The following is a 23,888-nucleotide window of genomic DNA, read 5'->3' as shown; positions in this document are numbered from 1 at the left end:
TTCTAATATACAAAAAGTTGTTTTGTTTTTTAAAAGTATCGTTGAACTTCAAAATTCCCACGAGTGTTTCCAAAAAAACTGAATCATTGACATATTAGACAATATTTGCCTGTTTTTGGTTTTTTTTTTTTAAAGACATGCTCGAGGTAGTCATATTTTGATCATAGTTTGCACTTTATTCCATAACAGGCAGGGCAGTAAGAGGGAGGATTACATACATTCTCATTATGGGGCAGGGAAGGAAGGAAGGGAAGCAAACCAGGTAAACATGGACAAGACATAACTGAAATATTCCTCTTCAATATAGACCAATTTGTAAACCTGCCAATACGAATAAATATGATAAAATATTTCGATGTCAAATTTTCTATATGCCATTATTGATATCCTTCGATATAAGTTTATTGTTATATAGATTTTCTTTTACATAATTCTATTGGAAATTCACTTTTTTTTTTTAGACATCTGCATAAATAATTACACATAGAAGATGGTGCTGTACACATCATGGTGGACATTATCATGCTTTCTTTCAGCAGCGTTTACTGTATAAATGACCGCAAGCAAGACTTCTGAATAAAGGAAACTGCTGTCTTATCCTAATTAGTTTTAATTAATTCAGATTTTGCTGTGAAGGACTGACTTGAGTGATGTCTGACTGTAAAAACAGGCTGGAACTCTTATGAGTGACCAGAGAAAATCTTATTGTGAGTGTGTCGTTCACCATGGTGAGTGGGCTTGGTGGTGACGCAGCAGGTGTCTCCTCTATCAAACATTTGTAGATACAGGACACTGTCCCCCATGCCATTGCTGAATATCTAGTAGTTGCACGCTCGGACAGTAAAAAGCAGAAATAAATATCTCCTTAAATTTGGGAAAGTCCAAAAACAATATTCACACTGTCCCCAAGTTAGCTTAGATAAATCACTGAAATGAAATCAATCGGTTGCAAAAGCAAAAACAAAAACACCACCAAACAGAGCAATAGAAGTGAAACATTACCAGTAATAAATAGTGAAAACGCCCAGACTGATATGATATATTGTACACCACTATAGGAATTGCATTCCAAAACGGTCCAGCCCACATTCATTCGCTCCCAACTCGAGGGTGTCTGAGGTGAACCGTGTTAAAGGGAAGCAAACACCTTGACATCCAAGATGGCTGTGAGCACCAAGAGAAAAGATGAGATCCTGGCTAATATTTAGGATATGATCACTGGATCAGTCATGTGATCCTGATTGGTTTCTCTCAAAAGGGTGACATTTGGATAATGATATCTGCAGACTTTCGGAGCTTTACGATGTTCTACAACCAACCACCCCATTCTGAAATGCATAAAACACGCAGATCCTGGCCATGGCACGTTGCTGTGAAAGGGTATTTTAGCAGCAGGCAAGTTCATTAACGGTTCCAATCCAAAAAAAAAGGTTAAATAAAAATAAAAACCCTAGTCACCCTAATTTAATTTCAGGATGGAATCTTTTCTGCTGTGTAACAGTCTTAATGTGCAACAACAGAATAGCCTGGGAAGAAAATTACAGTGTTTAAATAATAAAGTGGCTTTATAAATATACAAAATGAAATACAATAAATACATTTGGCAATTAAATGTGTAATTTTTTTGCAAATGGAGTGATGGACAACGTGACTGTGCAAGAGTCTTCAAATGTCAAGCTGTGTGGCTAATAGATCATTTCTCTTAAAAATGAAAACAAAAATTCATGCACCATAAAGCAAAAACCAAGACTAAGAAACATCCATAGGCGTCTGTAATAACTGTCACAATCACTACATTTTTAAGACACATGAGTTCTCACCAAAGCAACACACACTCTCTCAAAGTCAATTCTTTATAGACCTGAGGAACTTTTTTCCCATCTCTTCTCCCTCCTGTTCAGAAACAACTATACCCATTTTCTTATTCCCATTTGCAAAAATAAAAAAAAAGATAAGCTGGCGCTGCTGAGGGTGCAGGAGGTGGAACAGCCCATCATCACAGATGATGCGTCTATGATACCTCCACTATAGTGTGAAATCTGAATCCCTGCTCATTTTAACCGGACGTGTTCCTATGCAGATGAGACCATTTTTTCCCCTCTTTTTTTTTTCCATAATGGCATCATGGAGCTACAAAACACGTATATTTGTTATAGGTTTGTTACCCCAGAAACAGGTCAGCCCCCTGGCATGCAGAGAGAGGTATCTTTTCTTCTTAGTCTTTTGCAATAGTGTGAAAATGTTTGAAACAGTATTCAAAAAACCTGAAGAATGGAAATCAGTTGAGAGCTGGTTCTGTCAGCGGCTCTCTGATGAGTGAATGCATTCCATCACATGCACGTACAGTGATATGTTTCAGAGTCTGTGTGGTCACACCTCGCGTTTCAGAGCAAAGAACCAGCGGAGTCTCAGGAGAACACTACACCATTGATGACAGCGTGTTCTCTTCGGGACAGAGGCAGGGGCTGGAGGTTCGTATGGAGTTTATGGCTGGAAAGGCACCCTCCCCGGGTGACAGGTCGTTGAGCTCCTCGGACGATGAAAGCGGGAAGGAAGGTGACAGAGAGATGCCTGAAGAGGGATCAGCTGATCCGGCAAAGGTGCGGGGGGGCTTGGGCACCAGGTTTGGCTCCAGTGTTGCTCTGGCCAGAAGCTGTTTGTCATCCAGCTGCTGTCCGTTTCCCAGACTATCGCCCTGCTCGAAGGAGCCCCGGCCCGACTCCGACTCTGCGTCCGACAGCTCCAGAGGCGGCGAGCTGCTGCCATCCAGTTTGAATAGTGAGTCTAAATACTGGGCAAACTCCAACACTGCCTGGCTCGGATTCCCATTGGATAGCTGGGGAGGAGGAGTAAGAACCTTCTCTGCGTGTAACTGTTTCTCTGCTAACCCCAACTCCCAATCCTCTTTTTCTCTGTCATTTGGTCGAGAGCCAACCACTGGACTGAGCGGGGCATTAGGAGTGCTCCTAGGGCTGTAGACGCCTGGGATCTCTTGATCCCCATCGGGAAGAATTTTCGGATTGAGATTGGGGTCTGGTTTTACAGATTGAGCCTGGACACTGTGGTTCAACAGAGCTGTGGTGTGGTGTCCGCTGAAGTGAGGTGTGGCAGGAGACAGATGCATGGGGTATTCCGGGGTAGATCTTGTCGGGGTAAAGAAAGGCCCAACCTCACCCAGGTGCTCTGGTGTCGCCTGGCAGAGGCAGTCAGCAGCCAGCAGTTCTGTGCGAGAACTGAGAGACGGATTCTCTTCAGGAATTGGCGCGTCCAGAGGGAACGGGAGGCTACTCAGCATAGGCGAACCCCTCAGCGCGGCAGAGGAGCGTCGGGAATCCAAACTGTACAGGGATTCGGCATCCGAGAGACTCTCCATGATGGCTAATGGTGCTTTACGGTCCCTCAGCTCCACTGCCAGCCGCTCCCGTGCACCACGCAGTACGACGGGTACTGGAGGAGGGGGGCACTCGGAGAAACCATCCAAGGATATTTCGGATTGGGCACATGAACTAGAGGGAAGGAGAAGAAGGGATTGGAGAGGAGTGAGAGGGAATGGAGGGACGAAAGGAGGACCCAAAAGGCAACGTGGATGTGGAAAACGGGCAGGCACATTTCACACAGTGTTAAAGGAGGGAGAGATCCAGTTAGAGTTCAACAAAACATCTAGATTCTAGGTGCAAAACACTGCAAAAATCAAACGACCGAGTGGGGGCTGGGAGGTCAGGAGTGAATCCTAGTGGTAAATGAGCTCTTGTAGCATCTTAGAAGGTAACACAATCGAGCCATTACCACCAGGATTTCATCCTGACATTGAACTACTGACAATGTGGAGGGATCTGAATACTACCATACGTCGTGACTGCTCTGTGGTCAGACAGCGTGCATGTGAAAAGGGAGCATAGTGTGCAAAATTAGTATAGCATGCTTTGCTTACCGTGACAATGGTTTTTGTCTTTTTTTTTTTTAAACAACAAAACAACATACAGAAATGGTTTTGAGAGAACAATAAAGGATCTGTTAGCATCGGGAATATTGCACCGACTAGTTACAATAACATTTTAAATTATTATTCCTAACATTAAAGAAGAGGTTCCAAGGTATGACTTGTGAAAGCAGAACTGTATATACAGAATAATCAAAGCTCCTAAGCGCCTACAGTGATGCGCGGTACTGACCGAACACTACTGTTCCTGCGGTGGTGGACCGTAGGCGTCGGCTGCTGAGAAGTTGCTGACGCATCCATGAAAATGGACTCGGGGTTCAAGTCCACTTCCGTGGGGCTCACCATGATCTTGGCTGCAGACAGCAAAGCGGTTTTCCCTTTGTTGTAGTTCTCCAGCACCTGCCACACGCACAGAGGTTCACACAGGCACGTGATTGACAGGAAGATGCACAGATGTATCAGGGAAAAAGAGGAAAAAATGATTATAATACACATACCTGCTCTAACTGATAAACAATCACATTTACTACAGGTAAAATGCTGATATTCTGTATTGCAAATGTCCATAATGCATGTTTCTTTTAAGATCTTTAGTCATATGTGAGGCCACAAAGACCATCATTTCTTTTACTAATCAGGTAAGAAAGATTCCTAATGTATTGTTTATGTACACAATAGTGCAACAAAGTCTAACAACACATTAATATAGTGATAAATTCTGAGGAAGGAAGAAGCAAGGGTCTAAAAGTAAACAGTAATCCATGAATTAGTCAACTAAAAATATTCAGGGTTATAACTTTTCTTTACAAATAGAAAGAAAAATGATTACATTAATGGAAAATTACATAATTACACACTTACAAAATGTAGGTATACAATATGTTACTTTTAATTGATTAAAACAAATGACATTAAACCATTTTCATCTAAAAAAAAGGGAACAGTTAAAGGGCAAAAACAATTCACATGACAATGCAACATGGAATCGATACAATGGGGGAAAATAACAGACATGCTGAAGACACGAGGTGTTAAAATGGCAGATGTATGCTGTTTATATGCTTTTTAGTTATGCAGATGGATATAAACATGAACAAGAGCATGATGCTGTTACAAGATGAATATGACACATGACATATGACAGCTGCACGTGATAAAGTGCAGAAAACATCAGCTATCACCTGTAATTATAAATATAGTAAACATTAAACATGTTAAATTTACGTAGGCACATCTTAAAATGTCCGGTGGAAGACAAATCTTGAATCAGAAATTTGCCATCCTTGGTAAGCAGTATTCACACATGTATTTCCTCTTGCCACTCTGAATGCAGCGGAAGAGACTTTTTTAAAGGATTGTGAGTGAGGAAGTGGTTCTGAAAGGGAGGAGAAAATCCAGAGAAGAGCTGCCGCTACCAAACCACCCGTCCAAGAAGGAAGAAAAGGCAACATTTCATGAGGAGGGAGAAGTTACAGAAGAAGCTTGTGAATTTAGAAAACTCAAGACGATCAGGTGATCAAGTTCATGCCACTGCACTTGACCAGATGCACCATAGCTGTGGGGAAAAGGGCTGAAATCAAAATAAGAAAGGAAAAGAATGAATTTGGATTTGAATCATGACCTCACCGCTTCAGCATGCAATTCTTAAATGTTCTTTTTTTTTGTCTTATCCTTGAACAAATTAGGCAACATCCTAGAGTCCTGCCTGCCTAGACTAGGGGATCCAGATTGTCCCTCAGCTGGAATGTTTAAATAGATTGGGTTCTGCTCCCCTCCCTATGATGAGCTTTTCCATCTCGGTGCCGTCTTTAACGGAAGCATTTCATTTTGAATAAAACTGATAATTCAAAATCATATCCGGCATACAGATCTCTGGCATTTTTAGAGCTTCTACATAATTGTAGGGGAGCAATTTCTCTCATCTGCTGGAATATTAGAGGGATGAATTGTAATAATATCTGTAAAAGGGGGAGCGCTGGGTGGGTATGATAATGTTGAGTCATCCTCCACAGATGGAGCTCCTGACTGAGAATCAGAAAGACTGTTAAAATCAGGGGAGGCTGACCCAGAGTGAGGCTGTGGGTCAGAAGTAAAGCTTGGAAGAGGGAGACCCGCATCGGTGTCTGAAAAAGAAGCAGCAGGAATGGCAGTGAAAGGGACAGGGACGATAATGGTCTCTGCGAGGACAGCGCTGCAGGACAGATCTTTTGGAGTGGCAGCTGAAGAGTCAGAAGGGAGAGAACAAGGATTTAATTTTGTCTGTGAAGGCAAGAGCTCTGCAGCACTGCTAGCTGGTTGAATGAACTCCACTTCCTCTAGGTCTGAGCTTTCCTGTTCAGACAGGGGACAAAATGGTTCCAGCACCTGCAGAAACACCAGAGTTATCATACTACACACCAGGTACGGAGGACAAACACAAACACCCATCCAGTGACCCTGGACAAGCAGGAAGTCAAGAGAGGAGAAAAACGGCAACACTGATTCATCCCCAGCAAGACCACAGCCACCCCGTGATGTCCGTCACATGCAATCAGTAACATGATAAGGTGCTGCTCATTTCTGTACACAGGACACGAGGACCCAACCATGAGAAGGTTTCCCGTGCTTGAAGACTGGAGTACAAGCAGGGGATTCGAATTTGTAAAGACGGCATGCATGAGCAAAAACAAATATTAAATGATGAAAGCCTCAATTTCAACTACCAAACAAGACCCAGTGTAGTTTAGGAGCCCTAAAGCGGACACAAAACTGCATCTTTGATAATTACTGCAAATATTGAGACTGTCAGGTGAATATTTAGACAAAGTTTACAAATGCTCTTCTTCTAAAATGTTTAATCTCATAGCATTGGTTAAGAAATGAATACTCCTCATTAGTACAGGAATATATTGGGTGGTTTGGCCCCACAAACAGCTATTGAACTTTCTTGAGAAAGAAGCTGAATTACAGAGTTATGTAATCATCTTCTTCCTCCATAATTTAAATGATCCAGTGCTGGAAATCCAGAATAGCAAAACCAATTCACCCCCTCAGCAAAGACCCAAAGGAGCATGCACAAAGGACAAAATAAATAACAGACCTTGTGAAGGCCTTCCATCACCATGTGAGGCATATGCTCATTAAGCATGGCGGGTGATATGATGACCTCATTGAAGGCCTTGTTGTCCCCCCATAGAGCAGAATAGGTTGGCTCTTCCTGGCCACAGCTACAGAGAGGGAGAGGGGAAAGTCTGAGACTGATCTTTTTAAAATGTGGATACAAACAAACATGTGACATTGACATGTGACAGTTCAACCATTATTGTATTTTAGGATTGCATTGTTGATTGATTGTTACGTACAGCCAAAATGTATATTTAATACCCATGGCTGTGTTTATTTACAATATCTTGAAACATTTGTTGATTTAGGGGATATAAATTGAATAAATAAAAAAAATCCATTTCCAGAATTATGACTGCACTCTCTTCTAAATTCCTGAACAAATATGGTAAAACTGAGAGGGACCCTTCAAATTTGGCTTCTCACCATGTCTCAGGAGGATGGTTGTGCACCACGTGGATGATCCTGCCTGGAGGGTACAGCGGGGTGGAGGCTGAAGGGGCGATACTGAGGTCACTGAGGTGGGGCCACAGGCAACTGCTGGGGGGTGCTGCTGGCCGAGCCTGAGTTTCCTCTTCCTCAAGTGGCAGCTCAGACTTGGGGATGCATTTTGTTCCTCCTGCAATGATTCTCCACTTTTGGATGGGGGAAAAAAATGCATTTTAGTTCTCCAACATCATCAAACTGTTTCAAATTTTATAGCATTTTATATTACCAATTGTATTTTTTATATATTTTATATTTATTTATTTGGCACATGACAACAATTCTAATCAGACACTAAACTATAATGTTTGATGTTCAAGGAAAACAAATTAATTTTTTTTTAAAAACCCATAATACTACTGACAGGATATTGTGTATATTTAATTTTGTTTAAACAATATGGTTGACCTTCGTTTTAATTTCCACAACATAAAAATGACATTAATTTACCTTTGGCTTGTTACTTTTCTGTAAAACTTCCAGAAGGTGGCGTCGAAAACCCTCCAGCTGACACAGGCCGAGTCTTAGAAAGAATTAAACCAAACAGAAAATTCTGCAGTGATTAGAAAGTGTGAAGTCAACCACAGTACACTGTGTTGGGAAGAAGGATTACCTGGGTACCAGATCTTTTCCCAACACCACAGATGTTACAAATTCTTTGGAGTACTCCATAGCATCCACACTAGAAAGAGAGCAACAGAAGAAAAGAAAGAGCTAAATTATGACACCAGAATATAAAGTAAACAAGTGATAAGAAAGAGAACAAAACAAACATCTCCTAAAAAGGTTATCTAATAGAGTCTGAGGCCCTGTCATACGGAACATAAAATGTCTATTGATCCTGAGCATCAATCAGAAAAACCCACAAGGTGTGATGGCGCTGAACTGAATGAAAAATGAGCAGGTAAAAATAGAAACAGCACTAATGGAAAGAAAAACCCTCCAATCCAATTTGCACATGTGCCATAAACTAAACAGGCGCTAACAACTGTAGCACCATTTCCACTCTATTTGCATGTGAAGACATCAACAATCTGTCAGCATCATGATCACAACTAATCAACCAAAATACCTTTAATAAATCAACCAAACGAATTCAATGACAGGTGCACTTTCACACAGCAACCCAAGCGACAGCCAAAAATATTCAAGCCTCTCTGTAGCAACCGGCTCTTGACTCAAGGAATGCAACTATTGAACGACTGCCCAAACAGAAACAGTGGAAAACAGTGAGAGGGTCATGAGTTACGACAGTTACTTTAACATTAGACTGAGGCTTTTATGGTCTGTCCCGTCATCTGAGGGCCCACAGCAGTCTGAGAAACACACACCCAGGACACCAAGTGTTTGGACTAACAGACCAAGGGACAGTTTTTACAGCCGAGTCATGGCCCTGATAAATGCTGACACAATCACGTGTAAGTTAAAGGCAATAAATGTTTGTGGTGATGCAAGTAAATGCTTAATATCACATTGATGGTTCTATTAAAAGCAGTTCAGATTATATAAACCTGACGTGAACAAGAGCTGTAGACCAATCTTGGAAAAACTTAAAGCTTTAATGTGCCTTAACATGCCTACGGAGGTCTGCCCGACTTACCTGAGAAGACCCCCAGGTGGAGAGTAAGAGTAGCAGTGCAGAGTTGGGTACCGGGGTCTCAGAAGGAAGGAGAGAATAGCAGCAGTGCCTGCACCCAGAGAGTGTCCTACTATCACCAGCCCATAGTGCATGGTGCCCTTGTTCTGGGACAGAGGGAGAGAGTCATTACACTTACAACTGCGTTAAGAGTAACGATCCTCTGGCTTTGGTTAAATCTCTGCATATTCTAAAATGTGCAAGCTCAAAATGTCTATATTAAAATTAACTGATTTGGGAAATTATGGAAAATAGTCATTACTGCTCCCATCATTCTTTGTAAAGTAAACCGAGTCAGGTACCAAGTCTCTTCCAAAGGCTTGTGACAGGATCATCTCCTGCTCCAGTTTCTTCTTTATGTATTCTGCTGAATAAACCATCCCCTGAGAGTGTGGGGGGGGTGGGGGGTGGGGGTTCAGAGGAGGACAAGACATCAGGATTGAAATCTGGGACAGGAATGCAACCATAAATCTCTTAAAGATACTCTAGTCCATCTACTGAGATGACCTTGGGGGGGTTTAAACAAGGCCTCCCTTAAATGATATTAGAGGAGACAGTGGTACAAAAACACCTCAAGACAGTCTTCTCTTACCTTGTGGCCCAGCCAGGTCCCGTGCTGCTCCTCAACAGGCAAACGTTCCGAATCTCCCGTCAAATCAGTCAAGGCGTCCTGACAAAACACCACAAGTTCTTTTAAACATGTTTGCAGCACAAAAACAACAACTAAAAACAGGATCTGGATGTTCCTGAAGCCATATAGTCCATATTCACAGTTTGCTGTGGTAAACTTTAATTTCAGATGATCTACACACTGAAACAACTGTCAGTGTTTGGTTACTTTAGATCTGGGGTACTATGGATGTGAAACTGAGGTAGAATCTCTCTAGACATTTAGTTACACGATTGGCCCATCTTACATCTTTCTGCCCGCTAATATTGACCATCACTGAGTATAGATGCAGATTCTTTGAAATGCATGCGTAGAAATCTGCATATTTATCACGGAAATGCTCCCGTTTCCTTTCGGTGTCTGAAGGTGAGGTTGTCCTCAGTGTATAAAAGGGAAAACATGACTTTGAAACAAGGTGAACACACCGAGACTCACCTTCAGCGACAGCGTTCCTCTGATACTAATGACGACCTTCTTTTTATCGTGATCCACCGCCACAAAAAACGGTGTCTCGTAAACCTGCGTGGAAGGCGTGAGATAATAAATGGAGGTGAGAACGTGAGTAAGAGGAGGAGGAGGTTAAGAGAGAAGGAGGGTAATGCTGATATTTATGACGCTGCCGCATTTGATATTGACCGGTTCCAAGCCGTCCTGAGCACTACCTAATACTGTGTTTGGCTGCCCAGCCATGTTCCAGTTATGGGTTTCACTTAAAAATGTTAATAACAAATATATGCAAACCAACCAGTGTTCACCATGTGGCTAACTGTAAATATATTAAAGGCTAAGCAGAAAATATGAGGTAATTTTCACAGTATTATTTTTTCCTAAAAAGAACAACTGAGGATAGGGTAAAAATTTTCTTAAAAGTACGAAAAGTTATGCAAGACAGTGCTGAAAATGTCACTAATGATGTTCTTGATAAAAAGCTAGACTGTAAAGGTTTACCTGTGCACCACATTTGGAGCCTACAACAAACAGGATGTGCCCAGGCGATTACAGAGTAATCACACAGGCCTAAATCAACCTTTCAGGAAGCGAAGGCATAAAAAGTTGGCTCTTCCTTGAGGAGAGGGATATCCCTCCAAAGGAAACTATTAATACAGACTTTAGGCCCTGGCAAATGGACTGAAACCCAACAGAACAACATCATGTGACCAGAACAGAAATACACTTCAATATTCTGCCACAAAGACAAGGGATCGACTGAAAATCTGGCAGCGTGGATGGCACATCTCAACAGTGAGTGTCCAGTAAAGTGTTAGCAAAATAGACAAATGATGGGCAGGAAAACAGTTGAATACTGAAAATGATGGACGGATGAAAATCCCCCATCACTCACACAGCCCTTCCTTTGTATTACTCAGGAAGCAAGGCCCCAACACCTCTGATGCTCATTAGCTGCTTGTCAGATTACTCACAGCATCATGGCAGGAAGTGTAGACAATGTGAACCTGCTTGAGGTCCCTGTCCAGGAAGTGTCTACGGATGGCTAGGATGTTACAGCCACAACAATTATCCTCCTCCACTGTCACGGTCTGAGACAGCCGGGAGCCTGAGTTTGACGCACAGCTGGGTAGAGAGAGAGAGGAGGAAAAAATGGCCTAAAAATGTCCAAAGACAAACAGGAGAAGCACAGCAATTAATTGGAAATTCAAATTAATCCTCTCTGGATAAAAAGACTACTAGAAAAACTAGAATGACTTGGCGTCTCTGTAGATTACCACTTTGGCTGGAAGATGTGAAATTAGGTGTGGGCTAAAATGAGGTTCAAAAGAAACCAGAATCCAAACTGTGCGAGTGCTGGAGTGCTTACGGGCAGGAGCTGGCGAGGTGGCACAATCCGCAGACAGGTTTCCTCATGAGGTACATGGGCCACCCGTATGCAGCCAGTGCAAAGAGCATGTAATAACACACATCCTTGTACATGTTCATCTCAGCCTGGGACAGGAGGCAGACACAGACACACAAATAGCTGTGAGAGGACGAATGAGGGCGAGGTTTGAAAACAGGAGGAATTCATCAACTAATTAAATAAGCCGGGGGGGGAAGTAAACAAAAGGCTCCTTAAAATAGACCCTGAGGCTTTTGCAGTGTTTCATCGATCTACCTACACATTACATTATTATCAAACTATAAACATGAGCTTTTCGTCACAAATTCGACCTCAACACACACAGTGTTGACGGGATCAGGACTGACCCTCCAACTGGCATGGAAATTTTGTTGCGCAATCAATTGAATAATGTGAAATGAAGCAACTCCTTTCTTTTCTTTCTTTCTCAAGTTAGGCAATTATTTTCTTTAGCGGCGGAAACTCACAGAGCTCTTGAGGTCCAGGTATCTGGTATTCCGAGTGACGGGCATTCCGGATAAAAAGGCTATCACATCATTGTTGGCCTTGGAACAATGTAAAAGGTTATTTTATACAAAGAGAACAACTTTGAGCAACTGAGCTGATTTCAAAAATCTGACTGGGGTACCTGGTCTAGGATCGAAGATCTCTTGGACCTTTGTGTCTGCCGAAGGAGTACCAGGCCAGCAATGATGTCACTGGGCACGATGTCCAAGTCTCTGAAGAACTCTGCGAAAAGACTGGCCACTTCTGAATATGCATCCTGCAGAGAGGGGGGCAGACGTAGAGACATGTGGCAAACACACGGTCAGAAATGTTCAGTCTTTCCCTTGTGAGTCGGCAGGGTTGTTGTTGTGAAGATTTCCTAATAACTTTCAGGTTTTAGCTTTTCTGAGGAACAATAACAGTACTGTTGTGGGGCATCTAGAGCAGAGGTTCTTCACTTGTTCTGGGCTGCTTGCACGATGAAATGGGCTGAGATTAATTCATGTTTATGAGGAACAACTTCTTTTGGTCATGGTCTTAGGGATTTGTTCCTTTTAATTTGAACTGTCAGCAGAGAGGAAAGACCGCAGTGTGACTCACCGATTGTGTGTCCTGGGCTCTCGTGCAACACATGAAGAATTTAAGTCTCCTGCTCCAGCTGCTGGCCTGGCCTTCCTCTAGCCGATGTCTAACAGAGGGAGGGAAAAAGGCAGAAAGACGGCAAAAATAGTTTTGTTAGCCATGTTTGTATTTCATTTTTTAGGTAATTAATTATTAAAAGAGAGAAAATTGACTTTTTAATACCTGAGAGTATAAGTTGTGAGATTGCGCTGACGCCTACGAGTGGCCTTCAGTTTGACAAAAGTCCGTCCCGTGGGGTCAAAGGTGCACATGAGGGTAATGCACACGCTGAGTATCACTAGCCAGTTGCAGGCAACGATTCCTGCACAAACAGTGATGATTATTTTAAAAACAAACCAGAACAGCGTCCTCTTGGATTTCTTTTTCGGTCCTCTCACTCACCCAAAGCCAGGTTTTTGGCAGTGACATCAGAGCACGGCTGGTAATACTGGACGAGCCAGGCAATTCCCACCACAGCATACACCAACTCCACCAACAGAATAGCTGGACGGAGACCAACGGGGAAGCAAAGTGATGCATCCAAACAGGATAAACGCATTCAAATTGTAAGCTGCAAACTAAAAGAAATTCTCCCGATACCTAGCCGTATGTAGATGACATACTGCACAGCTTCCCTGGGCTGGGTGTACAGAATGCTGCCTCTCATGCTCAACCACATGATGGCGCTCTCACAGATGAGGCAGCTGACCAGAATGCCGAGGTACCCCCGGCCATGGTCCACCAGTGTTACAGAGCAGGACTGGTCGGAGCCGTACGGAAGGCCGAAGAGAACCACAGACAGAACTACCAACCTGGGGGAGAAAAGCACAGACGTACTGGTGGAGTCTTTAATAAAAGTCGACAGCCATAAAAGCAGTGACAGGAACTCACCAGATGCAGTGCAATATAAAAAGGAAGAGAGCGGGCAGCACTAGGTCATCACTACCAACTGACCAGCGCCGCCGAAACATCACCATCCCAGGCATCACTGCCCTGTAGGAAGAGACGAGCATCTTCAGCAACATTGGACCAATCGACTTAATTATTATTCATGTTGGGACAATGACAAAAGATGACACAGCACATTTATGCTGGCATGAAGCGGTGCAACATCAGCATGAGTAAGGCAAGGATGGCCTTGGAAAGCCTCTACTGCCAAACCGAGGAAGAGCTGAAGGGACCAAAACAGAAATAGACTTGAGCAGAGTGGAATGACAGATAATGGGACCAGCCGAAGAGTGAAAGGACGCAGAGAATGCGAGCTCCTTCCTCAACAAAAGAAGGACCAGCTCTGTGCGCCAACACAAAGAAGCAACTTTTTGTCTCCCTGTTCGTCGTCTTTGCTGAAGAGAAAAAAAATTCTTACGTTTACATAAGGTGCCTCCAGCCAATGCTGCAGTGAAGTGTAAAAGGCACGGTGGGATGCGGGTAGCAGGCAGAGGCAGCAGGCAGAGGCAGCAGGCAGAGGCAGCAGGCAGAGGAAGCAGGCAGAGGAAGCAGGCAGAGGAAGGGGGCAGAGGTAGCAGGCAGAGGAAGGGGGCAGAGGAAGGGGGCAGAGGCAGCAGGCAGAGGCAGCAGGCAGAGGAAGCAGGCAGAGGAAGGGGGCAGAGGCAGCAGGCAGAGGCAGCAGGCAGAGGAAGCAGGCAGAGGAAGGGGGCAGAGGAAGGGGGCAGAGGCAGCAGGCAGAGGCAGCAGGCAGAGGAAGCAGGCAGAGGAAGGGGGCAGAGGAAGGGGGCAGAGGCAGCAGGCAGAGGCAGCAGGCAGAGGAAGCAGGCAGAGGAAGGGGGCAGAGGAAGCGGGCAGAGGAGAAGCCACGCAGATGCTGATGCAGGCTTTATGGTGCCGTTATAGGCTGATGCAGCCTTTATCGCCAGTCCTTCCTGCACATTTGCTGAAAGCTAAAAAACACTTTAAGTCTGTCCAAAGAGAATTCCTTCCATCAGGATGAAGCAATTATGCGTAGAACGTCTAGCTGCCAAATGAAAAAGAGCAATACCGACTTTAACTTGGCTTCAACATTTGGAAGATTTTTCACCCTTATTTAATACATCCAATATAGTTTAAAGGTTAAAAAAAGCTGTTGGCACCAACTCAAAGGTGAACTTTATACTAATCCTTATCATGTAACCACACACATATCACTGGCAAAAATCCCCCGCCACCCCGAGGCCACAACTCTTATCTTCACGACAAGCCTATTAAAAAAAAAAAAAAAAACCTTCCCCTCGTCTGTTTTTATCAAGTAGCTTTTGTTTTTGTCCAGCTCCTTCCCCACATTTGTCCTGTCAATGAGCCTAAACACCTGCGCTGATTTGCATTTTGCCCCAAAACAAATCAAACATTGTGTTGCATGTCAATGTGAGTTCCTGGTATTTGCAGAAGGGTTGTGACCAGCACACTGGCGTGGACCGCCCTGCACGTCAGGCACTGGGGCCATTTTAAAACCTCTCTGCATCTCTGCCTTCTCACAGTCCCGCTGCCAAAAACTGACAACAACCTGAAAATGCACACAGGAAACCATCACATCACGTTAACAGATGACCAGCCACAAAATACTGTCTAGTAAAAAGAAATCAATATGCCCGAAAGACACAATAATAACACAATAAATTGTCTTGGTTCAACACAATCAAGTGCCCTCAAAACACTATTGCGACATCAGTTTTCATAACACAAAGCTTATACAGACAAATGTCTCCAATATTGGTTATTTAAATCAAAATCATTTAAATGTGACAAAATACAGTTAGTGCTCAGATTTATACAATGTGTCTGCACATTTTGTTGTGTTAAATTACAAGCTGACAAATTTGTAGTTTTAATTGCTTCACTTCAGGCCTTGGTGCCTTATTATACAGCCTCAGCCCCAAAACAGTGTTCATTCATATTGTAATCTATTTAACTTTCCTGTTCATGCTTGGAAGACAAATACAATCATCAGTGAAATATTAATGCTACATGTTTCCAAATCCTGCACCTGCAGACATCAGTACAATCCAACCACTTTTGTGCGTCTGCAATATAGAGAAATGCTGAACCCTTTTCATTAGCTTTAGTTTATATGCATCATACAAATCGATTCTCAAGCGCCAACCTATCAGATGCATCATAATTTTCCCATTATGAAAATAGGCACACATCAGAAGTCACTCCAACCCCCAATATTATTATCTTGCAAAGGAGATTTATACCTTCCAATAAGTAATTCAAGCAGCAAAGGCTTTTAATGGCTTTTACTACATACACCGATTAGCTGAAACGTATCATGCTGAGATTCCATTTTATTTTATGCCCTAGAATGTGAACCAGCTCTAACATTGTGGAAGGATAGAAGAAACTAGGCTGAGTAAATGGGTCCATATCACTGAGGGGAAGCCTAATAGTGACCTGTTAAAATCAGAGAAGCAGTATCCCAGAAGAGGATGGTTGGAGGAGGAAGCCTAGGAGAGAGGAAAGAGTCACCAAACATTGGGACTAGACAGAACTAAAATATGCTGAAGTAACTCTTATCTGCACAGCACATTTTCCAAACGAGAAGACACCTACTAAATAATTAAAAGAGTCGTCCCGTCAAGCTGCACTGGTGAAAGCGGTGATTTCCTGTCTGTATTTTCAGAGCACAAAGAATGTCAACCGACCTGTATGAGATCAGCTCTACAGACATTATAAAACATCGTTCTGGCCATCACGGCTGCCTCTGCCCAACATCCTCATGTGCTTCCCCTTTCCCATCCATCAAGGGAGGAGATGTTGGCCGATTAGTGGTGCTGTTTTGCTTTTCGCCGAGGCCATTAGCAGCAGACTTTGACACTGAAATACTAGCATATCATACTCCCATTAATTATGGGCCCTGCGGGGTCCCATAGGTCAAGCTTTCTTCTGAGAACATTTATTCAGAATATTAGGAGTGTAATGCGATACAAAAAACTAGCAATTACCATAGCCTACACCCAAGCATTTCATCTTATTTGGATTCAACACCAAATGTATTTTTTTCCTGAGACTGCAGGCTAGCAGGGGCAGAGGTTCTGGTGCAGGAGGTGTCCTTACCCATAACAGCCATGTCATGTTCAAACTTGATCTAATTTCTAGTTTGCTCTGTGCCGGAAAGACAAAAATCAACTCACGCTATTCTGGAAAATAGCAATCGAGACCATAACGAAGCTCCACCATCACAAATGTTTTACGTAGCTTCAAACAAAAATCCGTTTTCCTATATGTAATTACTGACAGGCAAAGTCGTTCTCCATAGCAAGCATGGCTATTTATTTAAACTATGCATAAGAATACATGGGCTTTTTTTTTTAATCCCACTGTTAAAGTTCATCATCAGCAGATGGTGTCAAACTAAACTTGATTAAATGCCTCCAGTGACTCAACTTGTTTGTTTTTGGTTTTTTAAGTAGCAGCAGCCTCACGAGGATTAAAGTCACTGAAAGAACTCTTTTGACCTCGGATCATACATTAGAACACAAGTGTAGGAGCCGAGGGGAACACCCTGCTCACGCTAAATGCCTAAATCCTAACCTTTAGGCCAAATGTGTGAGCTGCTGTCATGACAGTTGCGATCATGCTTCCTGTAAAAGACTTGAGTCACACGCGCTGGGATTCTTATCACGGCCAAAAATCTAAAAAAATGACACATGTTTTGTCAAGAGCCTGACATATTCTTGTGTGCGCAGTGCTTTTGTGCTTCTCAAAGCGTGCTGCTGCGTGCCAGGCCCAGGCCCTGGAGCCACGTGACGCAACAACAATAACAGGACTCCCCGGCCATCGTCATGGCTTTGTCTTGCTGAAACAAACAAGGTCACGTTTGTGTAGCATAGCATCTAAAATATTAGCCGAGAAGGAATTGCTTGCTCTAAATAAGACTTACGGTGCAATGAGTGGGCCAAATAAACAAGGGACCTGAATCCCAAAACTGAAGTCTCACCTGAGACAACCGTAGCTTTATGGTTTTACGCAGCGCGGTTCGGTGCCAGTAAGACGTGCAGCCCGTTCACACAGTGTCCTGCAGCAACACTAAGTCTGTTTGTTTTGTGCCCTGAGAAACCTGTAACACCACTGACACTGAACAGTCCATGTCCCTCGTCACACACGCATAAGCAACAGCGACGTTTGAGAGAAACCCACATTTACTTGTTTGAACCTGACAACATGGATCCTTTCTACATTATCGCTCTTAAAAATGTCTTGTTGCTGCTACAACCAGCTGAGTATTTGATGCTGCACCATACCTCTGTGAAAAATGTGCATTAGCATGCACAAGCATGCAGGCCAAGGTTAGATTATCCTGCAATGCTGGTTCAGTTTCTATGGGCATGCTGAGTTTCTGGCCTACTGGGGGAGAGAGAGATGCTCAGAGCAGATTTAGGGTTTAAGGAGTTCTGCCGCTCTCCTTGATTGAAAGCGGACATGAAACAATGCTCATTTGTGAGGGTCACTTAACAAGCAGCAGCTGCAGAATTTATTAATCCCACAGAGGGAAAAACTCTTGTTTTTTTTTGTTTTTTTACACACAAGCTGCGTTCTGTCGCATAACCAAACAATGATGCACAATCATTAGAGAGAGGGAATGATTGTGGACAGTGAGTAAGTTACCCCCAGCCCTCTTTTCTGGGTTCGAACCAAGAACCCTCCAACTCTCTGACAGAGGTGCCGCTTCCCTCCTACACCAATCTGCTTTGAAGACGGATCTAACGTTTTTTTTTTTTTTTACAAATCCTACTGTCGTCAAACGCTGAACAGTCAGTAATCCAGAGAGGACTGGACCTCTGTGAGATGTCTGTGGAGATTCTCAATCATCCAGGTCATTGTATCCAAGGTAGTTTTCTATGTCAACTGGACTGGGTTTCTTCTCTTGAAGACGTTTCGCCTTCTATCCAGAAGGCTTCTTCAGTTCTGAAATCGCTGGGGAGAGAGCTTGAAAATATATAGCCCCTGTGGACCATTAGCATGCTAATGATCTGGGTGGTCACCTGAGAGTCGTTAGCAGGGTGGTTGGTCGGGTCGTTCACCTAGTTTCTGTTGAGGTGTCTCCCCTTTGTCTGCTGGGTCACATGGTGGTGGGTCACTGGGTCTCCTGGAATGGGGTGAACGTTTGTTTTGCTGTTGGAAGGAGTGGAGGACTGCATTGTATGTGGGTGATGGGAGCCACAAGACGCATCAAGTACCCTTGAACGTCACATCCAGCTCTTCTGTTTCATGCGGACAACACTCTTATTGGAACAATCGTTCCAACAATAGTGAAGGAACGATACCTTTTGTGCCACTGCTTTATTTTATTTACAGGCCGAGTAGAAGGAAACCTGCGGGAGTCTAAAGTATGACTACTGCTGCTCTACTTCCCGTGGTTTACGATTTTATCACATGTGGCGTGAAAAGTGTCAGCATGAGGTTTTTCTCTTGCACTTTTAGAAATGGCCAAACGGTGCATTTTAAGCGTCCTTTATCGTGTAAGCGATATCCTGTTACAAATCAAATACACTTAGCCACTAGTGATCTCGTCTGCTGTGCCAATGTCAGGTGACCAGCCCTTGTTTTGTCAACAGAGGCTACCTGAGAAACTTTAAAGTCACATTTCAATGGTCATCAGGGATGTGATTTGTGAGAAGGCTGAAAATAACACTCCTTAACTACATACAGCAACATTAGCCGAGAGGAACTCTGCAGAGAATCTGTATTCACTAGGGTGTGCCTGACAGCCCAGGAGAACAGACTCCTGTTCAAATATTGTCTTAAATGTTCCAGCCCATTTCATGATAAGGGTAGGATTTGGAGGAATGATGTGGCAAAGTTTACGGGCTGGATAATATCCACTGACCCCAATTCAAAGGAGACCTTACATGCATCTAGGGTGAATCTAAGGCTACATGCTAACGTGGTTAATGTCTGTTCCAGTCCCTCGCCTTTCCAGCCTGGGTCAACCTTCTACTCCACAGATCAAGATGATGTCTAACATTTGTTCCATCTCTTGTCCTGCTCTGTAAAGATGATCTATCTCCAGATTCCGCGCAGCAATTTTCTGTCCTCCATAAAAAAAACCCGATAAAATCCATCTTTCTGCCATCTCCATCTCGCAGCTTTCTTCCCATCTTCACGCCCTCTCCTACTTCTCTTCTACCCACAACCTCATTCAGTATTCATATTTCAGGAGGACGTTTATGAGCGCGCGTGTGCATCTGCACCATTTTCAGCACGGACGAGACCTACATCTTCTTCTCCAGCCCTCCCCGACCCCCCCTTCCTCTGGTTAATACAGATCCTGCTTGTGGTTTTGTGTTGCTCATCTTTTTTTAGACTGAAAGCCATGTGCCACTCACTCCTACTCTCCCTCTGCCTCTTTCTCCATCTTTTTCTCCTACTGCCACCCACTCAATCCCTTTCACCTCTTCCCACTACATTTTCTCTTGTTTCGATTGGCGTGGTAGTATGTGAACTGCTGACAGCGTGTGTGTCTTTGTGTATACGTTAGTGGTGTTTTTGTGTGTTGGGGTGGCAACGCGTGTCCTGCCAACCAGTCTGAGGCCTGCTGATACGAGCCATGCACAGATCTGGATGCAGTCGCTGCGGACTGAGCGTACCACTGCGAGCGCAGCCTTTCATCAGAGCGCCGAATACTTAGCGGCACTTAAAATTTTGACACTTGTGCATTGAACAGCAACCTGTCAGTGGTTGAGCAGGATCACATGACTCTGGTCCTATAGGTTTTTGCAATACAGCGTGCTTTCTGGAAGGGAGGGGACGCACGCATACAATGACACACTACCTAGCGTCCACGCTCGCCGCATTGCTGTCAGCATGGACCCGCTGCAGGCTGCAGCCGATTCAACAGGTCCGCAGAAATATTTAAGGGGTCACGTTTGAGATTAAGTGGCACATCATCTGCTAGTTTACTGTAAGAGAAAAATATTGGCCTGTTACATGCATTCAAATCATTGTGTTACAGGGAAAAGTTAAAACTAATCTTCAAATTACCGTACCAGTGTATGAACAGAAATTCCTGTACACGATGATCTTATAGCCGTCTTACCTCTTGTAATAACAACCACCTCCCAACTAAACATACAGGGGGAAAAAAATGTGTCATAATGGCAAGTGCGAAACAGTTAACACTGCAAACTAATCTAGTTTACTGCTGCATAATCCCAAAATGGTGAGATTACTTACTGTGAGCTTTCACCCACAATAGGCTTTGTTACACCAAATAAGCCACAATAATTTGACGGAATTGGGACAGACAAATCTGCTTTCTGGCACTGGGCCGGCTGTCAAACAATCTTTGATTGGGGGGGGGTAGTCAGGGCACCTGCCAGGTTTCCCTGGAGGTCCTTGATTCCAGTACAGGTAGCAGTGGATGCCACTGGACCATGTGTAAACACATGCTCCAGCTTTACATACAGGAGTCGATTACTTATGCAAATATCCATATACAGGCTCGTCAACAGGCCAAAGGATGTAGGTCCATTTAAAAAAATGTTGCCAAGGCGGTTAAACTGAGCCGACTCCTGCGCTTAAATGGGACTGCTTAAAGCAAACTTATCTGGTTACCAAAGCATAACACACGCACGGAAGATAAACCGGTGAGTGATCACATACTTCCACACCCGCAGCATTCCTTTGATCACTCACGTTCCCTTCGGCAACATTATAAAAAAAAGGTCCACATGGTTCGATGGTTCGTCAACTTTCACTCTCGTAATGAAAAGGCTGGATTATTACGCAACTAAATCCCAAAATAATCTGCAAAGCAATCGCCAACTAAAGAAAAGTAGGTGTGATGGGGCGTAATGTACCAGCATTCGACTCATTATGGGCTGTCAGATGGATAATGCAATAAGATGAGGGCCACCCTACAGGTCTGGACGCGCAACAGCGCCAGAATGCGCGATTCCAACAAGTCGATCCGTAGGACTGTCCAACCACATCAGGACAGCTGCATCCATCACGTTCCCCGGGCCTAGTTAACGTGGATGTGGCCTAAAAATATGTGTTTGGCATAAGTAGTCGGGTGGAAATGTACCCGCGGAGGCGAGCCCACTGCCCCGCACGTCTACGCGGCGGCTCCGGGCAGCGGTGTCCGGATCGCCGAGCTCTTCATCCCGCTCACCTGAATTTTGACGATGCCTCGCCACGATCCACTGCATCGGTTCCGCTCGCTCTCCCATTTCCTTCCCACTGTAGAGCCGCTCCGACCTCGTTTTCCTCTTAATGTTCGTCGGTGGATAGATCACACGCACATTAAGAAAGAAAGAAAAAAAAATCACGCTCGGTTTAATTGCGATAACCGGGCGAACGTCATCACAACAGCCGCGGGGGGAACGAGCTCCGAGGCGGCCAAGAGCCGGGGCTTCCTCGGCTATGAATCAGGTGTCAGGCAGACCTGGAGCACGCCGGCGAAGGCGTCATCAATTAAACGGCTGTGATGTGAGCAGAGGTCGGTGGTGGGGTTCTCCGCTTCGCCGCAACACGTCCCCGGCTGCGGCGTGTTCAATGGACGCGGCTGGCGTTCCTGTCGGTGGGTCGGTCGGTGCTCGGCATAGTTATTAATACCAGCGGAAGAGTCTCAGTTATGCAGAAGAAAAAGCCCTTCCTCTCCTGCGTTTTCGTCAGTAGCTTGAGTGTGCCATCCGCCGGACAACTCCCGAACCCCAGCGCGGCCACCAGAGCACCAGAGGGAGCGTTTCCCCGGGGTTGTAGCCCACCGCCCGGTGCGTTATTCCTCCCGCAACGTACCAATTCGTGATTCAGCTTCCGCGTGAATCCCAATCGCCGCTGTGTTTACGCACACCCGACCCCGCGTTGGAAGTCCTGCCCCGCAGAAACGCCGGAGATCCTGCGGAGAAAGGGCGCCACCGGTGGTTTGTGAATTTCAAGGAATCGGGAACAGACTCAAAGAGGGAATGTCGGTAGAGAGGATTCCGTCTGGAAACTCACCACCCGGTCCCGGACAGTTTGTCAAACAGTGTTCTTGTTGAGAAACTCGGGATAACGGGGTGTTTCGAGCGATACGTGCTAAAAAAAAATTAAATAGCATTCACTAGTTTTCGTGTTAAATTAAGCGTAGTTGGGCCAATGCGCAGGCGCAGTCTAGTGCCAATTAACACGAAAATTAGCGTCGGTGGTGCTGGGCATGTTGACTAGTGTGGAAAAAGAAATTTTACCTATTAAAAAAAAGTCCTGGTTTCACCGCGTCTAAAGCGTAATTTGATCACCAAACATTCAGACAGTAAATTAATTGTTTTGAGAGCCATTTCAATTTGGTTATTGGCATCTTAGCGCAAATGACGTAGCAAGGAGGATTGTCTTAACTTCAAAGTCCAACGCCGTCACGTCGACGCCATGTTTTACCGATGACTATCTTGGCCTTTTTCTCTTTGGGCCGTGGACTGGGCGTGGATCGTGTCACCGAACGTACGCGCGAAGGCGCCGTGTCATCTGTCAAAAATGCGGGCGAGTGTGCCACAGTCACGCTGCCGCTGTGGGGATAAACTTCAGAGGGGAAATCGCTGTGATTTTCCCATTTTCTATAGATTTGTGCTTTAACATCTGCATCAGGTCTCGCCTTTTTGTTTTTGACAAATATGATGATGTGATGTGAGAATGTGTAGAAACTAACTGAAGCAAAAAAAAAAAAAAAAAGGTTCCTTGAATTGTATCAGAAAAGATACACTAGAAATGAGGAAGTATAGATATATAAATTTAGATTTTAGTTTCCTTTTAAATTCTGATAAATTTTATTTTCCTGTGCTGGCTCAACAACCCCAATTCAACTTTGACATAACATGACATTACATGAAATTTTCAGTTTAAATTAACTTTAAGCTTAATTTATAATCATTCTTACAAGAATACATCTATATATAAAATCTGACTTCAAATACTTGAACACCTTAACTTAAGGTACCAAAGATAAAAGTCACATTTAATATTTCAGATATATTTGGACTTTTTGTACCTCTGATATTTTACATACAAATGCATGTAAAACTTTTTTTTGTGTTATGGTTAATACGTTAAAAATATATATATTCCAATGTATCTTAAATAAATCAGATTCCTGTGGGTGATTTTAAATGAGGACCAAAAAGAG

At 43.9% G+C, this 23,888-nt stretch overlaps 1 protein-coding gene across 3 annotated transcripts; it reads right to left on the bottom strand.

Annotated features, from left to right (window-relative positions):
* Window positions 1-155: 155 nt before the first annotated feature.
* On the bottom strand, window positions 156-23,372 carry dagla (diacylglycerol lipase, alpha). 3 transcript variants are annotated; one of them, XM_029846109.1, is made up of 23 exons: window positions 22,733-23,372; window positions 22,179-22,631; window positions 21,906-22,002; window positions 13,688-13,789; window positions 13,397-13,608; window positions 13,199-13,300; window positions 12,980-13,118; window positions 12,776-12,863; window positions 12,318-12,452; window positions 12,157-12,234; window positions 11,651-11,775; window positions 11,256-11,406; window positions 10,270-10,353; window positions 9,757-9,834; window positions 9,467-9,547; window positions 9,129-9,271; window positions 8,142-8,210; window positions 7,979-8,051; window positions 7,469-7,677; window positions 7,020-7,146; window positions 4,173-4,339; window positions 3,932-3,949; window positions 156-3,506 (listed from the first exon to the last, which is right to left on the bottom strand). In XM_029846109.1, exons 4-23 carry the CDS (start codon window positions 13,780-13,782, stop codon window positions 2,420-2,422), a joined length of 3,261 nt encoding a protein of 1,086 aa, XP_029701969.1. In that variant the 5' UTR covers window positions 13,783-13,789; window positions 21,906-22,002; window positions 22,179-22,631; window positions 22,733-23,372; the 3' UTR covers window positions 156-2,419. The 3 variants fall into 3 exon arrangements, with proteins under 3 accessions (XP_029701969.1, XP_029701968.1, XP_011608476.1); XM_029846108.1 differs by having other exon boundaries at window positions 21,906-22,631; XM_011610174.2 differs by lacking the exon at window positions 3,932-3,949 and having other exon boundaries at window positions 21,906-22,631; window positions 22,733-23,370.
* Between the last annotated feature and the right edge of the window lie 516 nt (window positions 23,373-23,888).

The sequence above is a fragment of the Takifugu rubripes genome, chromosome 13 (assembly GCF_901000725.2).
Source record: "Takifugu rubripes chromosome 13, fTakRub1.2, whole genome shotgun sequence".
Lineage (NCBI taxonomy): Eukaryota > Metazoa > Chordata > Actinopteri > Tetraodontiformes > Tetraodontidae > Takifugu > Takifugu rubripes.
Note: the sequence above shows the minus strand (reverse complement) of the source record. Positions and strands in the feature narration are given on the sequence as shown.